Here is a 16,483-nt window from a genome sequence, read left to right as displayed (position 1 = left end):
ATGGGAGAAATATTGTTAAAAGTTGTATGGTTGTTTGAAGCCTATGATTGAGAATCATTACTTTGGGTAGCGCAGAAAGAACCAGTTGGCATGGGGTGGGAGAGGAGTGTGGAGAGAGGGAAAAAGTAGTCACTTTAGGGTGTTAATGAAGATTAATCTTAGGATGTAAGAAAAGTAGCTTTAACAGACATGGAGAGGACTGGCTGGTGGGAAAGATGGGTTGCCAGAATTGGATACAGGCCAGTCAAGGTATAAAATGAGGTCTGCCTGAGCTTGAGACTTGGCTTTGGAAATGGACAAAAATGGTTTCTTATGACTGGGTTGTTTTAATGACTCATTGGGCGTGGAGATTTGCAGATGCTTATGTGTTTAGAGCATTTATTTATTCAAGGTTGGTCTGTATACAGTAATTTTTCTTGGTTAATTTTTTTTTAAGACAAAGTTTAATATCTGTCATTTATAGGGCTATTAAATTGATGATTCAGTGTTCCTCCTCACTTATTTGGGTATTTCTAGTCTTTTTATGTGAGTTTTCTTTAATCACTCTAAAATCTTTAGCTGGTTTTCATTAATTCAGCTTATCCTGAAAACCTTTGCTGATTGTAGAACCATTGTATTTCAGGGTTGGAAGGGACTGTAATAGTCTTCTAATCCAATTGTCAATTTGGTGCTTGAATCCCCTGTATTATTCTTTTCCATTTCAGACTTAAATAATTGACATCTTGATTTTTAGTAGTTGTATTTACCAAAAAGCAGAATTTGGGGGCTTTGTAACAATATAGCATTCTCAGACTCAGCAGTCATTTGGAGATAACCAGTTGGTCATACCTTGGGTGACTGAGGGCCAGATGGTTATCTGATGCTGAAATGTTGGCACCATTCAGTGGCTCCTATTATAGGGTACTCTTACCTCTAACTTTAAACCCCAGGCCGGGGGTGAGAGTGTTGTTCGACTTAGGCCACAGATTCCACGGCCAGGCTAATAAACCCAGGACTCTTATGTTCCCAGGCTTCCTCCATGTTTCTGATCTATTCATGAGCAGGGAGAGGATATTGGTTGTTGGTGGTACAGAACCAACCTCTTTGCTTCCAAAGCTACTTCGCTAAGGCCAGTCTGTAGGTCCAGAAGCTGCCTGTTTGTAAATTATGCTGAAATTCTGAGACAGTTTTCTAGAAGGATTCTAAATTGTAACTCTTTAATATTTTCTGCTTATAGAATTTGAATGCAGAGTACTTTTTCGTGGTTCAGGTTTTATGAAGGAAGCCCGGCTCATGGCTGCCAGGAAGCTTTACCGAGTATCATTGATCTTAGAATTCACCAAGCCCTGGGGCTTTGGAGGCTCAGAAACTTAATTTTGCTAGTACATTTAGAGTGCATCCTTTCATTAATAGTGGATTCATGTAAAACAGTCATAAGACATATATGTCAACTCAGATGGCTAATTTATCAAACTGACATATAGACCAGAGAATTTTTGTCAGCTTAGCTAGTATTAAGGTAAAGAGAAATTATTATTTAAGAATTATCATATTTATTCCTAATAGAAAAGTAGTATGGTTATTTTTTTAAAAATCCAGTCCAAATATGGAAATGTGTAAGTAGAAAGTCCTTTCTGATCCCACCTCATGAGATAACAATTGTTAACAGCTTAGTCTGTGTATATTCATCCGGACTCTTTGCATGTGCCATAACCTCTCTTGCTCTTCTGCTTTCTTTTTCTATAGCTCTCTGGTTATGTTATGTGCATTGCTTGTCAACTTGTGGGAAGCCAGAGGACAGTCAGAAGGTTGCCTAATGACACGAGATCAGATGAAGAGGAGTAGCCTGGGTGACTCATGGTGCTGCAGTAGCCTGAATTGTTTATGCAGCAATCGAGAGGCTGCTGCCCTGGCACCCCCTCCCCAGGACAGGTTGGAAGGGCCGTGCCAATGTTAATCTCTCAGACTCTTATTTTTCAGTATAACTGGCCAAGTACAGATCTTGGCACCTAACAGATACTAAATAAATAATAGCTGTGTAGGTACCTGCTCTGTCTAGTCCCTCTTTTCTGACAAGTACATTCTTTCTGTAGCTGCATTTATACCAAAGTCTAGTTTTGCCTCGGCAGTTGTGTCCTTTGGTCTCCTTAAGATGACTTTTCTTTCTCTACTTTGGTCTATTTTATTTCAGTTCTCTGCAGCCTTTTTTCTCTTTTCCTCTTGTGCTGCCTGCCCAAGGATTGAACTATTGTGTGAAAATCAGCACCTTATCTAGCAATTCTTGTAACTTCTGATTTCTCAGAAAAATGCTTTCTTTCACCAAATTTCATTATTACTCAACTCTTTACCTTAGTCAAACCTATTCTGCTTTTATCTTGTTGTATATCAAATGTAGCTATATTAAAAGTGTTCATAGGGAGTTTATCATGAAATCAGTAGAAGTCCACATGTGAAGTGGACAATGTGGCCCTCTTTTAAGTGTTTTTATGTGATTTCTTTTATACATATAACAACTTTATTGAGATATAATTCATATACCATACAATTCACCCATGTAAAGTACACTATTCAATGGTTTTTAGTACATTCACAGAGTTGTGTAACCATCACCACAATCAATTTTAGAACGTTTTTATCATCCCAAAAAGAAACCCCATACCTATTAACAGTCATTCCCCATTTCCTTTCAACTACCGTTCAACTCTAGGCAAGCACTAATCTACTTTCTGTCTCTATAGATTTGCCTATTCTGGACATTTCATATAAATAGAATTATATAATATGTGGCCTTTTGTGTCTGGCTTCTTTTGCTTATGGTGTTTTCAAGGCGCATCCATGTTGTAGTATGTATCACTACTTCATTTCTTTTTATTCCAAAATTTATATTCCATGCAATGTATATACCACATTGTATTTATCCATCTATCAGTTGATGGGCATTTGTATGTGATTTCTTAATAACAAAGTAGCACTTTAAATATTATTACTCTTGTTGAAATCCAAACAAGTGTTATCAGTAATGTACGTGCAAGTTACAGAAGGCTGGGAGGAGACAAGAGTTTGTTTCTACCTGTTAAACATCACTGCAGCTGTTTTCTTCAAATATCAACAGTCATATTTGGATATTTGGAAATTATCTTTGAAATAATTACTTAACCCTTCTTTGCCTCAGTTTCCTCATCAGTGAAATGGTAATAATAATAGTATCAACTTCATTGGTTTGCTGTGAAAATTAAATGGGTTAATATAGGTAAAGTGTCTAGCACATGGAATATGCTCAGTAATGTTAGCCATAGTCTGCATTTAGTGTTACACAGTCACTAAGTACTTGGAATAAAACATTATTTTGGTGATCATAATTAAGGTTGATCCATGACCCTTTTCCACCTTCAATAAATAATGTGCATTTTTGTCTATCATTTCACCAACCCTCACATGTGAACTCAAATGAATTGTGTATTTATAAAAGGGAGGTGAGATAAGGTAGAACCCAGAGATGAGGCAGGTAAATTAGCCAGAGAAGAGTAGGAAGGTGCAAGTCCAGTACCTGAATCTCTTAAGTTCCAGCGTAGTTCCTTTCATGTGGTAATAATTATTTATTGAATGAGTGTTTTTTTAATAGTTTAGTTGGCTATGAGTTTTAGAATTGAAGTTTTCTTCAGTTCCCTTTAAAAATTTAAGATATAGGAAGCCATTTCAGTTGCTCTTAGTGTGTTATTACTTGAAAGTTACTATTGATTTGTTTCTTACGTTTACCACGATTATCCATACAACTGTGCACTCATTAGTTTCTCCTGGTTGTATTTCCTTTACAACTCGTTTTTCACTTTTCAGGCACATATTTTAGAATGTATACAATATGAGAGCAATTTAAAAATGTTTGAGATGAATGTTTGTGAGAATTCACTTTTTAAGATGCTTTATAGGGAAGAATTTCCCCATAGTCCATTGGGAAAGGGCATCATCAGTGGTTTAGGGCCTGGTCCTAGCTAAGAGCTTTACTTAAGATCATTTAATCCTGAAAACAACAGTGCATGATAATGGGACAGTCATCGTTACTTTACAAGTGGGAAGATCAGGTCAGCCGATCATATTCCTATTTAGAAGAAGAGCTAGGAGTCACACCCTGGTTTGAGTTCCTCCCTCTTGCTACATGGGTGCATCACCTCTCTGATGTTTATTAGACTGTATTACTTCTCTGATGTTGGCAGTTCTCCTGCATTCTTCAGGAGAAATCTTGCTCTTGCCTAGGTGATTCTCAGCATACAGCTTTCTAGTGAAGTTTGAAGTGTTCTCATCTCCTGTCAATAAGTGTCAAATAGAATGGCTTGAACATTTTCTGGTGTGTTTTTTTTTTAACATTTTTTTTAACTTTATTTATTTATTTTGCCCCCCAAAGCCCCAGTAGATAGTTGTATGTCATAGCTGCACATCCTTCTAGTTGCTGTATGTGGGACTCGGCCTCAGTGTGGCCGGAGAAGCGGTGTGTCGGTGCGCGCCCGGGATCCCAACCCGGGCCGCCAGCAGCGGAGCGCGCGCACTTAACCGCTAAGCCACGGGGCCGACCCCTCTGGTGGTTTTGATACTGCCTCTATTTATAGCTGACGTTATACTAAGGAAGTAGAAAAGGAATAATATGGAGAAATAGTAGCCAGTATTTCTCTTTTTCTGTTATTTCTTCTATAATTAAATAGCATTAATGGTAATCAAAAATGAGAAAAATGCATTATAAGTCAAAATAGTTAAAAATTGTGCCATATCCTTCCAATGCTTGTACATTTGCATATACTATTTTACTAGTTTAACCAGAGCATAGCTATAATTTCATACCATGTTTAATACAACTTTTTATCATTATCATTTTTCTATTTTACTGTGCAAAGTTTTCATAATTATTTTTATGGTTGCTTAATATTCCATTCTCATACTTAACTCATTTCTATTATTAGATAGTTAATTTCTAGTTTTTCTCATAATAGCACTATATTGAACATCTCGTGTGCAGCTATTTTAATGTTTTAGATTATTTCCTTGGGATTTTGAAATGTATTGCCAATTTACTTTCCAAAAGTGTCTAACCAATTTACATTGCTTTCAGTTTGTAGTAAAACTACACACAGCACATGGTTGTATACATAATCGTGGTAAGCTTAGTCTTAACCAGTGTTACCAGCCTTTCCTTCTGAAAGTGTTTTTCACTGGGAGCATCATCCTAACCATGAACCCTTGTGCTCTGATTTCCAGAAATGTATTGTGAGAGAGGTTGGCACTGTCTGTATTTGTGTCTCCCAGTGGGTGTATGACCAAATTAGTTTTGGAGAGTCTCACAATAAAGCCTCAGAGAAGTCCTACTCAAAAGATTAGAATTTGTTAGCCTGCATTTTCAAAACTTACGTAAAACTGGAATTTATTTTTCTCACAGAATCCATTAACAAACATCTTTGGGAAAGACCATACTATATAGTATCTGTGGGGAAAGGAGCCAGCCTATGATGCAATAGAATGCTTTTTAAGGAAACGATCTCATGCAGGAGATGCAGTAAGGGTGTTTGCTCTATTATGCCACTCCAGTGGTAAGTGACCTGGCCTTGTTCATTCATTCATTAAATAAATTTACTGAGGGCCGGCAGGTGGCTTAGCGGTTAAGTGCGCGCGCTCCGCTACTGGCGGCCTGGGTTGGGATCCCGGGCGTGCACCGACACACCGCTTCTCCGGCCATGCTGAGGCCACGTCCCACATACAGCAACTAGAAGGATGTGCAACTATGACATACCACTATCTACTGGGGCTTTGGGGAAGAAAAAAAGGAGGAGGATTGGCAACAGATGTTAGCTCAGAGCCAGTCTTCCTCAGCAAAAAAAAAAAAAAGAAGAGGATTGGCACGGATGTTAGCTCAGGGCTGATCTCCCTCAAAAAAACAAAAAAAAAAATTTACTGAGAGCCTACTATGTGCTAGACACTGTTCACCTCCTAGGAATACAGCAGTGAATAAACCAACAAGTCCCTGCCCTGAAGTAGGCACTAAGGTGGGAACAATGGACATGATGTGTTCAGCCACTTACAGAAAGATTCTGTACACATTGTTTTGCATAGAATAGGCTTTCACTTGAAGAATTTTAAGTGCCTCCTGTAAACAATGCCGATCCATGATTTAAACAAAAAATAGACACTTTACCCTCAAGAAGTTCGTAATCTACGGGGGAAGCAAATAATTATAATGTGAAACGATAATTACTGTGATGGTGAGTAAGAATTCTATATTGAGTACCTATGAATTCCTGCTTTAAAAAAATGGTTACAGTATAGTGAGAAAACTCAGTAAATCCACTAGCAGTCTGGAAACTGGCTGTACCGTAGCAGGTGGGAGGTGCAAAGTAGAGCTTTGGTCTTGTCAGTCTGTCCTTGGTGTCATCAAATACTGAAGAAGTTCTGACACTTATAGGATGTGATGGGGAAAAATGAAGCCCATCAAAACTGTATAACTTTTTAACAATTAAATAGTAATTTTGAATTAAAAACATTGCTCACCACTGATTCAGAAGACAAGTTATAAGTACTGTTTGAGGATTACAGACAAGGCTTGTCTGTATAATTTTGATTATGTTTCATTGACGATGGAGGTAAAAGATGCTATGTCACAGAGCAGGATGAACTTGGCCTCTGCCCAGTAACTGTCATGTGCTCATGTGCAGGAAAGGCAGTCACTGAGAAGTCTGGTGTAAGAAGGATGCCTTTGTAACAGGCCTGCAATTTTTTTTAGGACAGTTGGAGGAAGACTGAAGGCATTGGCATCTCTCTCCATGATCGTTCCATCACTATGTAAATGCATAACTTATACAACAGCTCTGGTTGCCATTTTTCCCCTTTTCCTTAAATGGATGAATGTTTGTGATTTAGCATAAAGTTCATGAACTAAGTAAAGCCGTTGGATACAGATGCCTGTATCTTTCCACTCAATGTATCTTATTACGCTTAACTGCCTGTTAAAATCATGCTTTTATTTTTACCTTTCAAATATGAATTGCCATCACCAGGCTTAGCAAATGAAACGGATTACTTATGGTAACTGTAAGTAGTTATGCACTCCAAATCCTTGACAGAGCTTTCCCAAAGGACAGGCAGTGTCTTTCAGAATCCTATTCCAAGATTTTATTTGCAGGTGCTGTGAACAGAAGGCTGAAAGCCTCCATGTTTTATTGCTACCCAACTTCATCAGGTCTGCTCACTCTATTGAAAATTGTGGGAAAAATGATACACATCAGCTCTTTTATTCTTTTGTTACTACTCTACACAAATAAAAGCATATTGGGGAATTTAATGAAGCAGTATGTCCTTGGAGGGAGCTTTGAAGATTGGAGTGTCTATTTGTCTTTAATACTGGAGGCTTTTGTGTAAAACAGATTAGCATGAACAAAATAAAGTCCTCACAGATAGGCTAGTGTTTGCCACATGTGTACTTAAATCACAAAAGTCTACGTAGCAGTGACCTGGGAGATGCATTCAATGACTGCTTTAGAGGCTTTCTGGGTATAGCCAAGGAATAGTTGGGACAATGAGAACTGCAGCAGAGCCACTGGGACTATGAGCCTGTTTTGGAGGTCGTCTGTCCACCAGGACGTAGAGACTGTGATGTTCAAGAAAAAAACTGGGGAGGGGGAAAGGAGGATTTGATTATTCAACAAACTAACAAACACTTGCCAAGGATACATTCTGGGAATCTGTGCTGGACGAGAGGCCACATCTCAGTTTACTGTGGCCTTCACACGCCGAGTTGGCTTTTCGCTGGAATCTGGGAAAGGCAGCGTGGATGGAAACGATGGATCTGGGCTGCAGAGATCTAGGCACATGTGAAGGATGGCATTCGTATGCGTGTCGTTAGGTGTAGACTTCAGATTATTGCACTTCCTGGCCGACAGTTTAACTCTCCTTCTTGCTGGCCTGTAGGAGTGGAAGCATGTGTCGATGTCCTTATCAGGATAATCTTGATTCTGCTTGCATTTCTAAGCTTTAGTACTTAATTACTAGTAATGAATACTCGTGGTATACCTTCAAACTGATTAAAACACCGAAGCATGGGCAGTGCTTTAGTTGTGAACTGCTGGCCCAAATGGCGTAGGAATTGATGCTGGCTTGTCGTTTATTTGCAGAGGTAACACTGCCCGTACACCACTTCTCTTTCTTTGGACCAGCCTCTCAGGCCGCCATTTCTTGTTGCTTTGAATGTAGGAGAAGGCAGTTGTCTGGCTCACTCTGGGGAAATGACAAGGGAGCACGTAGTCAGTTAGCCTGTCAGAAATTCCAAGTTCCAGCAACTGTGGATGTATGTGACCAGATAGTACTTAATGCAGTAGGAAATCTCACCAATGACATCAACATGAAAATATTATTCCCGTAGCTTTGTCAATATAGCACTGCACTAATGTGTCAGAACACAAAGGAAGATATTTTTCTTCTTTTCCAAGACCAAAAGGTCTGTTCCTAACTGGAGCAGCCATAAAATCTTTAACGTAAAGAAATCTTAATGGATACGAAGTGAGAAATGGCTGATTTTTTGTTTTAGACTGACTTAATGTTCTGTTTGTTTACTACTAAACATTTCTGAGTGGAATAATTCTTATTTGGCAGTCAATATTTCTCCATCATAGCTAGCAAGAATTTTTAGTATGTTTTGGACACAAAACACATTCTGTTTTAGACACCACAGGATCATTTTTCAGTTTTTGCCTCAGAAGTTTATGAGGTAATTTCAACAGATCTCACAAATGTTTGCTTAATGGTTCCCCATCTCTGTTCCCGCGGTTTTTTATACATCTCTCTTTTGGCATCACTCACGGTATCATAGTACTTAGTTTGCTTCTCTTGCGATAAACTAGAGCTCAGTGAGGGCAGGGACTATCTTACCTGCTTTTGGATCTCAAGTGCTTTGTGTGGTGCTCAGTATTTATTTGAAGAACCAACAGAATGCTTAAGATTATTGTCTGAAAATCAAGTAACTTCTTGGTATAATTGTAACCTTTTTGTAACACATTTTCCATTATTTTTAAATCTGGTGTATCGAGGAAAGATTCATGGCATTTGGTAATACTATATTACTATAAGAATCTTTTGGGAATCTTTGTATCTCTATATTAATTAGGAGAAAGTCATGCAGACAGTAAGCACAGAATATAAAAAGAGGGCAGGGAGCATTCAGTCTTTGCCATTCAGTATCACCTGGGTGTCTTCTGACCTCTTGGATTTTGGACCCTACCTGCCTCCATATTTGAGACCTAGATGACTCTTTTTGTCTTAACTCTGGATTGTTGCTGTTGCCTCTCTGATCTTTTTCTATCTGCCTAATCCTTCCTGCCCTGCCTACTTCTGTGAACTAGATTCACATCTGCCAGACCTTTTCCTACATGATTGGTCCCCTGGCTTGGCCCACCCTGCCTGCCTTGTTACTGCTGATGCCCTCCACTGATACCTGATTTGACCCAACTGGTTATAACATACCACTTACCAGAACCTTTGTGTGTTACTATTATCTACACATACATTTACTTAGCAACTGTATCTTCATTAGGAATAACATGGAAATTTAGGATAAAACTTTTTTACGGGTTTATTTCTTAAAAAAATACACACTTACTAGAACATATCCAATTCACTGGAAGGCCTTGGGTTTAGCTATTAGGGCTCATAGTGAATGTGGAGTCTAGGACATAGTTGCCTGGACTATGACTTCTGTAGAGATACTATGGAAGCTATTATTTATTTATTTATTTATTTGCATCTGTGATGTGCAAAATGTAGGAAGGAATGTGAAGATGTTAAACGTTGTTCCTCCCTAGCTTTAAGGATATGAATATATGAGGTATACATCAGCTGTAGTCTGACTTAGAATTGGTTTTTAATGGTCTATTACTAGTATTAAAAATTGTAATTCTTGGGGCTGGCCCCGTGGCTTAGCGGTTAAGTGTGCGCGCTCTGCTGCTGACGGCCCGGGTTTGGATCCCGCCACGCACCGACGCACCACTTCTCTGGCCATGCTGAGGCCGTGTCCCACATACAGCAACTAGAAGGATGTGCAGCTATGACATACAACTATCTACTGGGGCTTTGGGGGAAAGAATAAATAAAATTATAAAAAAAAAATTGTAATTCTGCCTTCTAGATTATTACCTTGTATAAGTGTGCAAAAAGAATATATAATGTGAATTTTATATACATATATTCACACCCTTAGTTTTTTAAATTAAAAAAATTTTCCTTATGGAAAATTTCAAACCTTAATTTTACCTGTTTTTGGAAATCTTTGTTTCTTTGTATACGTGCAAGTTTGCCTGGTATCATATTCTTTCTGCCTGAAGAACTTTCTTTAACATTTTTGTAGTTCAAGTTGGCTGGTAATAAATTCTCTTAGGTTTTGATTGTCTGAAAAAGTCTTCATTTCTGAGAGACATTTTCTCTGGGTATAGAATTCTGGATTAATAGTGTTTTTAAAAATCTTTCAGTAATTTAAAGATGTAATTCCATGGTTTTTTGCTTTGCATGGTTTCTGACAAGAAGTTTGCTTAATCTTTGTTTGTCTGTATGTACTGTGTCTTTTTCTCCCTCTGGCTGGCATCAAGATGATCTCTTTATCTTTGGTTTTAAGCAGTTTGAGTATGTGTAGGGTACGTATGTGTGTGCGTATGCACGCACACATGATGTGTGTGTTGTATTTATCCTGCTTGGGATTCTCTGAGCTTCTTGAATCTGCTTTGATTTCTTTTGTTATTTTTGGAAAATTCTCAGTCATTGTTTCTTCAATATTTCCTCTGCCCCATTCTGTCTTCTCCTTCTGGGATTCCAATCACACACATGTTAGACCATTTGATATTGCCCTGTAGTTCTTGGATGCTTTGTGCTGGGTTTTTAATTTTCACTCTTTTTTTCTGTGCGTTTCACTTTGGGTAATTTCTGTTGACCTATCCTTGAGTTGATTGATTCTTTCCTCGGCTGTGTTTAGTCTATGATTAGCCTGACAAAGGTATTCTTCATCTCTGCTACCATGTTTTTTATTTTTAGCATTTCCTTAACTCTTTCTTACAGTTTCCATCTCTCTGCTAGAGTTTGAGGACTCAGGTTTCAGAAATAGATTTTCCACTTATTTTCTCAGAACCTTGGTTTTCTCTTTTACAAAGTAGAAAAATCAGAAATATGTAAGAATAACTAACACAATTGTTTTGAGGATCAAATGAGGTCCTTTGGGTAGGTCCCTTCTTTTCCCTTCCCTGGCTCTCAATCACTCTCATTAAAGGCTTGGACTGGATGATTACTTTGATCCTATTTAGTTCCTAAATTGTAAGATTCTCTGAAGGAGAAAAGACCCAACACTTATTGACAGCCTGTATTAATCTCACGTAGAATTTGAGAAAGGGATAAAAATCACATTTAAAAAGTGCTTTGCAAAACATTTTACTTTTGCCATGTCTATGTGTATTTTAACTGGAAGAAACAGACAGCATTAAATCCAGTTGCCACTTGGTTAAATCTGTTAAAGAGTCATTAAAATTTTTCAACTGTTGGGTTTCCGGACTCACTTGAGAAATTTCATGGCTCATAAAACATCTCACTCTCTTTTTCTGTGCCTATAGATTTTAAATTATTGGGTTGGATCCCAAATTTTGCGATGTGAAGAAAAACTAATGGAGGCTTTTGCTCTTTACTGACTAGAGCATATGAATCATATTCTCATCGGATTTGGCTTTGCAGTCACAAACTTGGGTTCAAATCCTGGTTGCACAGCTGTGAAACCTTGGGCTGATTATTTAACTTTTGAGCCTGAGTTTCCTTATCTGTGAAACGAGGATGATACCTATATCAGAGAGCTGTTTTGAAGATAGGAGACATAATATGTGTAAAGTCTTGGGTGTGGTGCCTAGTTAGTAGTAATCAACAACGGATAGCATTAAAAATTTGCGAAAATGAAATATGCCACTAAAATTTTAGTAAATAGAAGGCGAAAGGGGAACATAATATTCTTTTTATCCCTTTTAGTGGAAAGGTCCACCTGGTAAAAGGATATTTTAACAATAAGGAGAGGGTTAACTGAAAAGTGGGTATTGATGAATAATAATCACCACCAAGAATTAGCGCTTCCTACGTGACACGTGCTCATATTTAATCCTTAGAACGGCCTTATGAAGTAAGCTGCCTCTCCTCTGAGAAGCCTTGCTTTATCTGAGTGAGGTTGACCGCCCCTCGTCTGTGTTCTTCCATTATACTCTGTCACTAGTTTTTATTTTTTATTTTATTTTATTATTTTATCTTATTTTATATTTTATTTTAATTTAATTTAATTTTATTTTAATTTTTTTGTGAGGAAGATCGGTCCTGAGCTGACATCTGCCAATCCTCCTCTTTTTCCTGAGGAAGATTGGCCCTGGGCTAACATCTGTGCCCATTTTCCTCCACTTTAAATGGGACGCCTGCCACAGCATGGTCTGACAAGCGGTGCGTCGGTGCGCGCCCGGGATCCAAACCGGTGACCCCAGGCCGCCGCAGCGGAGCGTGCGCACTTAACCGCTTGTGCCACTGGGCCAGCCCCTGTCATCAGTTTTTACGTGTAACCCCTATCCCCTCTCCACTTCTCATCCCCACTGAAAGGCTTTCTATGTATTTGGTTCAGAAGTGGCCCACAGTAAGTTGAACTGAATTGTTGAAATGTTGAATCTTTGTGTTTTTCTGGTCAATCATGAAGTCCCACTTTCTTTATAATATAGATGAATTTTTTTTGTTTTTGTGAGGAAGATCAGCCCTGAGCTAACATCTGTGCTAATCCTCCTCCTTTTTGCTGAGGAAGACCGGCTCTGAGCTAACATCTATTGCCAATTCTCCTCCTTTTTACCCCCCAAAGCCCCAGTAGATAGTTGTATGTCATAGTTGCACATCCTTCTAGTTGCTGTATGTGGGACGTGGCCTCAGCATGGCCAGAGAAGTGGTGCGTCAATGCGCGCCCAGGATCCGAACCCGGGCCACCAGTAGTGGAGCGTGCGCACTTAACCACTAAGCCACTGGCTGGCCCTAGATGGAAATTTAAGCATTAAAATCTGAGTGTTAGTCTGGAGTAAAAATACTAAGAAAATAGCTGTGGATAAAGAAACTGCTCAATCAGTCTGAGGCTCCTTCCCCACCTTCTCCCATACATAGTATTTGTTGAGATACACAAATATGGTATTTTAAAGAAGCTGTTGCCCTGGAAATTACCTTAGAGTAAATATAATGAATTTCAAAGAGGTGTCCAAATTCTATGTGTGTAAATAATTTTACTGTAATGGGTATTATTCAAGATTGAAATTATTTAATACAAAGAAACATTCTTTATTCATACTGTGAGCAACTGTCTTCCAAAACACAGACCACAATGCAGGCATTCTTATTTGAATAACACAGGGAATGATGTCAAATTATTTTTGCAGGGGTTTTTGTTATAACAAAAATCTTCACAAAACTGCATCATGGATTTTTAGAGTTGGAAGGAACCTAAGAGATCCAATCTAACTCCTTCCTATCACCCCGAGATATGAGGCGGTTTATCTAAAGTCACGGAGCTAACTAATGGCAGAGCAGGGAGAGAACAGAGTCCTTCATCCGTTTGCTGTAGTGTTACATTCCTCTGGAAAAAACTGCCTACTCACTCTTGGTGTTTAATGCTAGTTAGAGTCTTGGGGTAAGGTTTTTTCCATGACTAACTAGTGCTGTTTTGTTTTCTTGTGTGGGTGTCTGGGAGCAAGCTATCCAGGGTGGTGGGTTTTTTTGTTCAACAGTTGAGGCGTGTAAGGCACTAAACAAGGAAAAGGCATTTGTCTGGTTAGCGCTTCAGGGTCAGGAAGAATTGGTTGGTGTTTAAACTCTCTGCCCTCAGCGTTGATAGGCAGGTATTTTAAAGTTGAGTTTCTTAACCTGGGCTCTGAATTCCCAAAAGTTTTATGAAAATTATGCAAATATATGCATACCTCCCAAGAAAAGAATCTGTAGTTTTCATCAGGTTATCCAAGGGTACATAGTTAAAAACTATTGTTTTAGAGGCAGGGAAAGTTAAGCAAACATGATTGAGAACTAGTTCCCCACTCTTGCACTCTAAATGCTACTTATACTAGAGGGCTTTCTTATCTCTAGCCCTCTTCTGCTTCTGCCTTATCCTTCCCAGATGGCTTCCTGGATCTTGTCATGGAAGCTGCTGGAAGACCCAACCTTCTTTTTTTTTTTAAAGCTTCAGTACACGGTTGTGTATCCTAGTTATTAGTTTTATTTTGGTTCTCTTTGTGAGCTGCCGCCACAGTAGGTCACGGGCAGACGGGTGGTGTGGTTCCACGACCGGGAAACGAACCCCGGCCAGGCGGTGAGAGTGGCACATTTTAACCACTTAGACCACCAGGGCTCGACTCAACCTTCCTTTCGCGGGACCTTTTCACATAGTTTTCCCAAGGCTACCTTCTCTCTCTCTCCTCTGTTTTCTGTTTCCAGGAGAGGCTGCGAGACTCAGGGATTTTGGTTCATTAGAAAGCTCAGGAGTGTTATTTCAATTAAATTCTGGTTAAAAGGAATTTGTGAGCTGACATGAGAACCTAAGACTGTTGCTATAAGAAAAAAATGCAATTAAAATTCCAATCAATACTTTGCACATTAACTTTTAGAGTGCCTCTAGTCCTTTAGTTAGGGAAGCTCTGTGTTTGATCTAGAAACTGTGCACTTCCCAGAAACAGAATGAAAATCTGAGGATGGTGGTTTAGGAGTTGCCCAGATCTGTCTATAAAAGTGTTTTAATTTAGTTTTTCCTTCCTGAATTTTATGAGACTTAAAAGAACCTACCCCTGAATAGAATTCATTTTAATGGGCTTCCTTTCTAGAAGAGAACTTATATAAAGGACATTCTAAATTTATAAGACTACCATCTGGACACACAGAGAAAAAGCTACCACTAAGATTGAACTTGGAAGAATTTATTCGTTTGTTTATTCGTTTTAAAAAGCTTCAGAGCCAGCCCGGTGGCATAGTGGTTAAGTTCGTGTGCTCCGCTTTGGCAGCCTGGGGTTCGTGGGTTTGGATTCTGGGTGCGGACCTACACACCACTCATCAAGCCATGCTGTGGCGGTGTCCCACATACAAAATAGAGGAAGATTGGCACAGATGTTAGCTCAGGGCCAATCTTCCTCACCAAAAAAAAAAAAAAAAAAAAAGCCTGTATTGAGTACATATCAAGAACCCTCAGGTATCATGTTAGATGCTGGGAAATGAGAAGTGGATTCTTCCCTTGCGAAGCTCATGATCTGCCAGGGACACAGCTCAACAAATATCAATTCATTATGCTAAATATTCTAATAGCGGTCCCAAAAAAGCATTGGAATCAGCACTCTGCCTGGCCAGGAAGAGGGGTGGGAGTTAGGGTAAACGTCCCAGAAAGGTGACAGATATTTGAGTTGCATCTTAAAGGTTCAGTAGAAACTTGTCAGGCAAAGAAGGGATCTGGGTGCGAATGGTGTGTTTGTGGCTTCCTAATTTTAACGAGATTTAACATTTGCCACTCTCTTATTTTGTATTTTCGATTAGAGCTCCAAACGAGAATGGAAGCCACTGGAGGACCGTAGCTGCACAGACATACCGTGGCTGCTGCTTTTTACCGTCTTCTGCGTTGGGATGGTAAGGAAACTCTCACGGATGGTCAGAACCTGAACTCGTGATCCAAGGGAATGATGGGAGTGATTGTTATTTATCTATTTATTTTTAACCCCTTCTGAATTGCTTAGAAGTGGAGGTCCTAGGATACCATTGAAGCCAGTTATTTTTCTCCCATACAATTCACTGGTATTTGGTGCCTGTTAATTTTTTGAGAGGGTCTACATGAAAACCGAGATCAAAATTAAGGGTCATTCGAACTCTCTGTCTTTGACTAGATCATTTCAGAAAGCCAGGTCATTTGACACGAATTTCTGTGAACTGTGATCTTGCTGGGGTGGTGAGTGGAGCACTGGCCATGGAGTCAAGAGTCCTGAGTATTGATCCAACCCAGTCACACAAACCTGACAATTATTTTTGCAGTTTTCCTCTCAGCGACTTGCTGTTCCTTTGTCTAAAATTAGAGGTTTTGCTCAATGATATCTACAAACAGTGCTTCCAGTTCTGACATTTTTGAGTTCTTCCTAGAGGGGAGGCTGGTTGCTCACTGCTTCTCCTCCTGCCTGTACTAGGCCCCTGCTGCCTGCTGTAATGAGTGGCATCTCTCAGTTAGAGATCAAGAGACCTGGTGATTCTCCAATGGATGCAGAGGATGGAGGAGCAGAGTCCCTGGTGCAAGGTGTTGGGGGTGTGCTTATGCAAATTGCATACCCACTCTGCCCTGCGGGAGCTTCCCACACAGGCTTCAGGGACTTGAGAGTCACTGCCAGTGTGCTGGGCTGGAAAAAAGATAGAAAACAGCTGTTTTAGAGCTAGCTGATGTTGAGAGCTAAAAAGGACTTGGAAATCCCTATTTGGTGCCTCA

At 39.4% G+C, this 16,483-nt stretch overlaps 1 protein-coding gene across 3 annotated transcripts in view; it reads left to right on the top strand.

Moving 5' to 3' along the window:
* Window positions 1–16,483, top strand: part of SLC44A1 (solute carrier family 44 member 1) — a 182,224-nt gene that overhangs the window by 35,016 nt on the left and 130,725 nt on the right. For all 3 annotated transcript variants that reach the window (XM_087419364.1, XM_087419363.1, XM_087419362.1), the window contains exon 2: window positions 15,553–15,642. In XM_087419364.1, coding sequence (XP_087275490.1) covers window positions 15,553–15,642 — 90 coding nt within the window. The remainder of the gene's footprint in view (window positions 1–15,552; window positions 15,643–16,483) is intronic.

Source organism: Ceratotherium simum, chromosome 29, assembly GCF_057802395.1.
Source record: "Ceratotherium simum simum isolate JZ-2026a chromosome 29, ASM5780239v1, whole genome shotgun sequence".
Lineage (NCBI taxonomy): Eukaryota > Metazoa > Chordata > Mammalia > Perissodactyla > Rhinocerotidae > Ceratotherium > Ceratotherium simum.
This window is presented reverse-complemented; position numbering and strand designations above follow the sequence as displayed.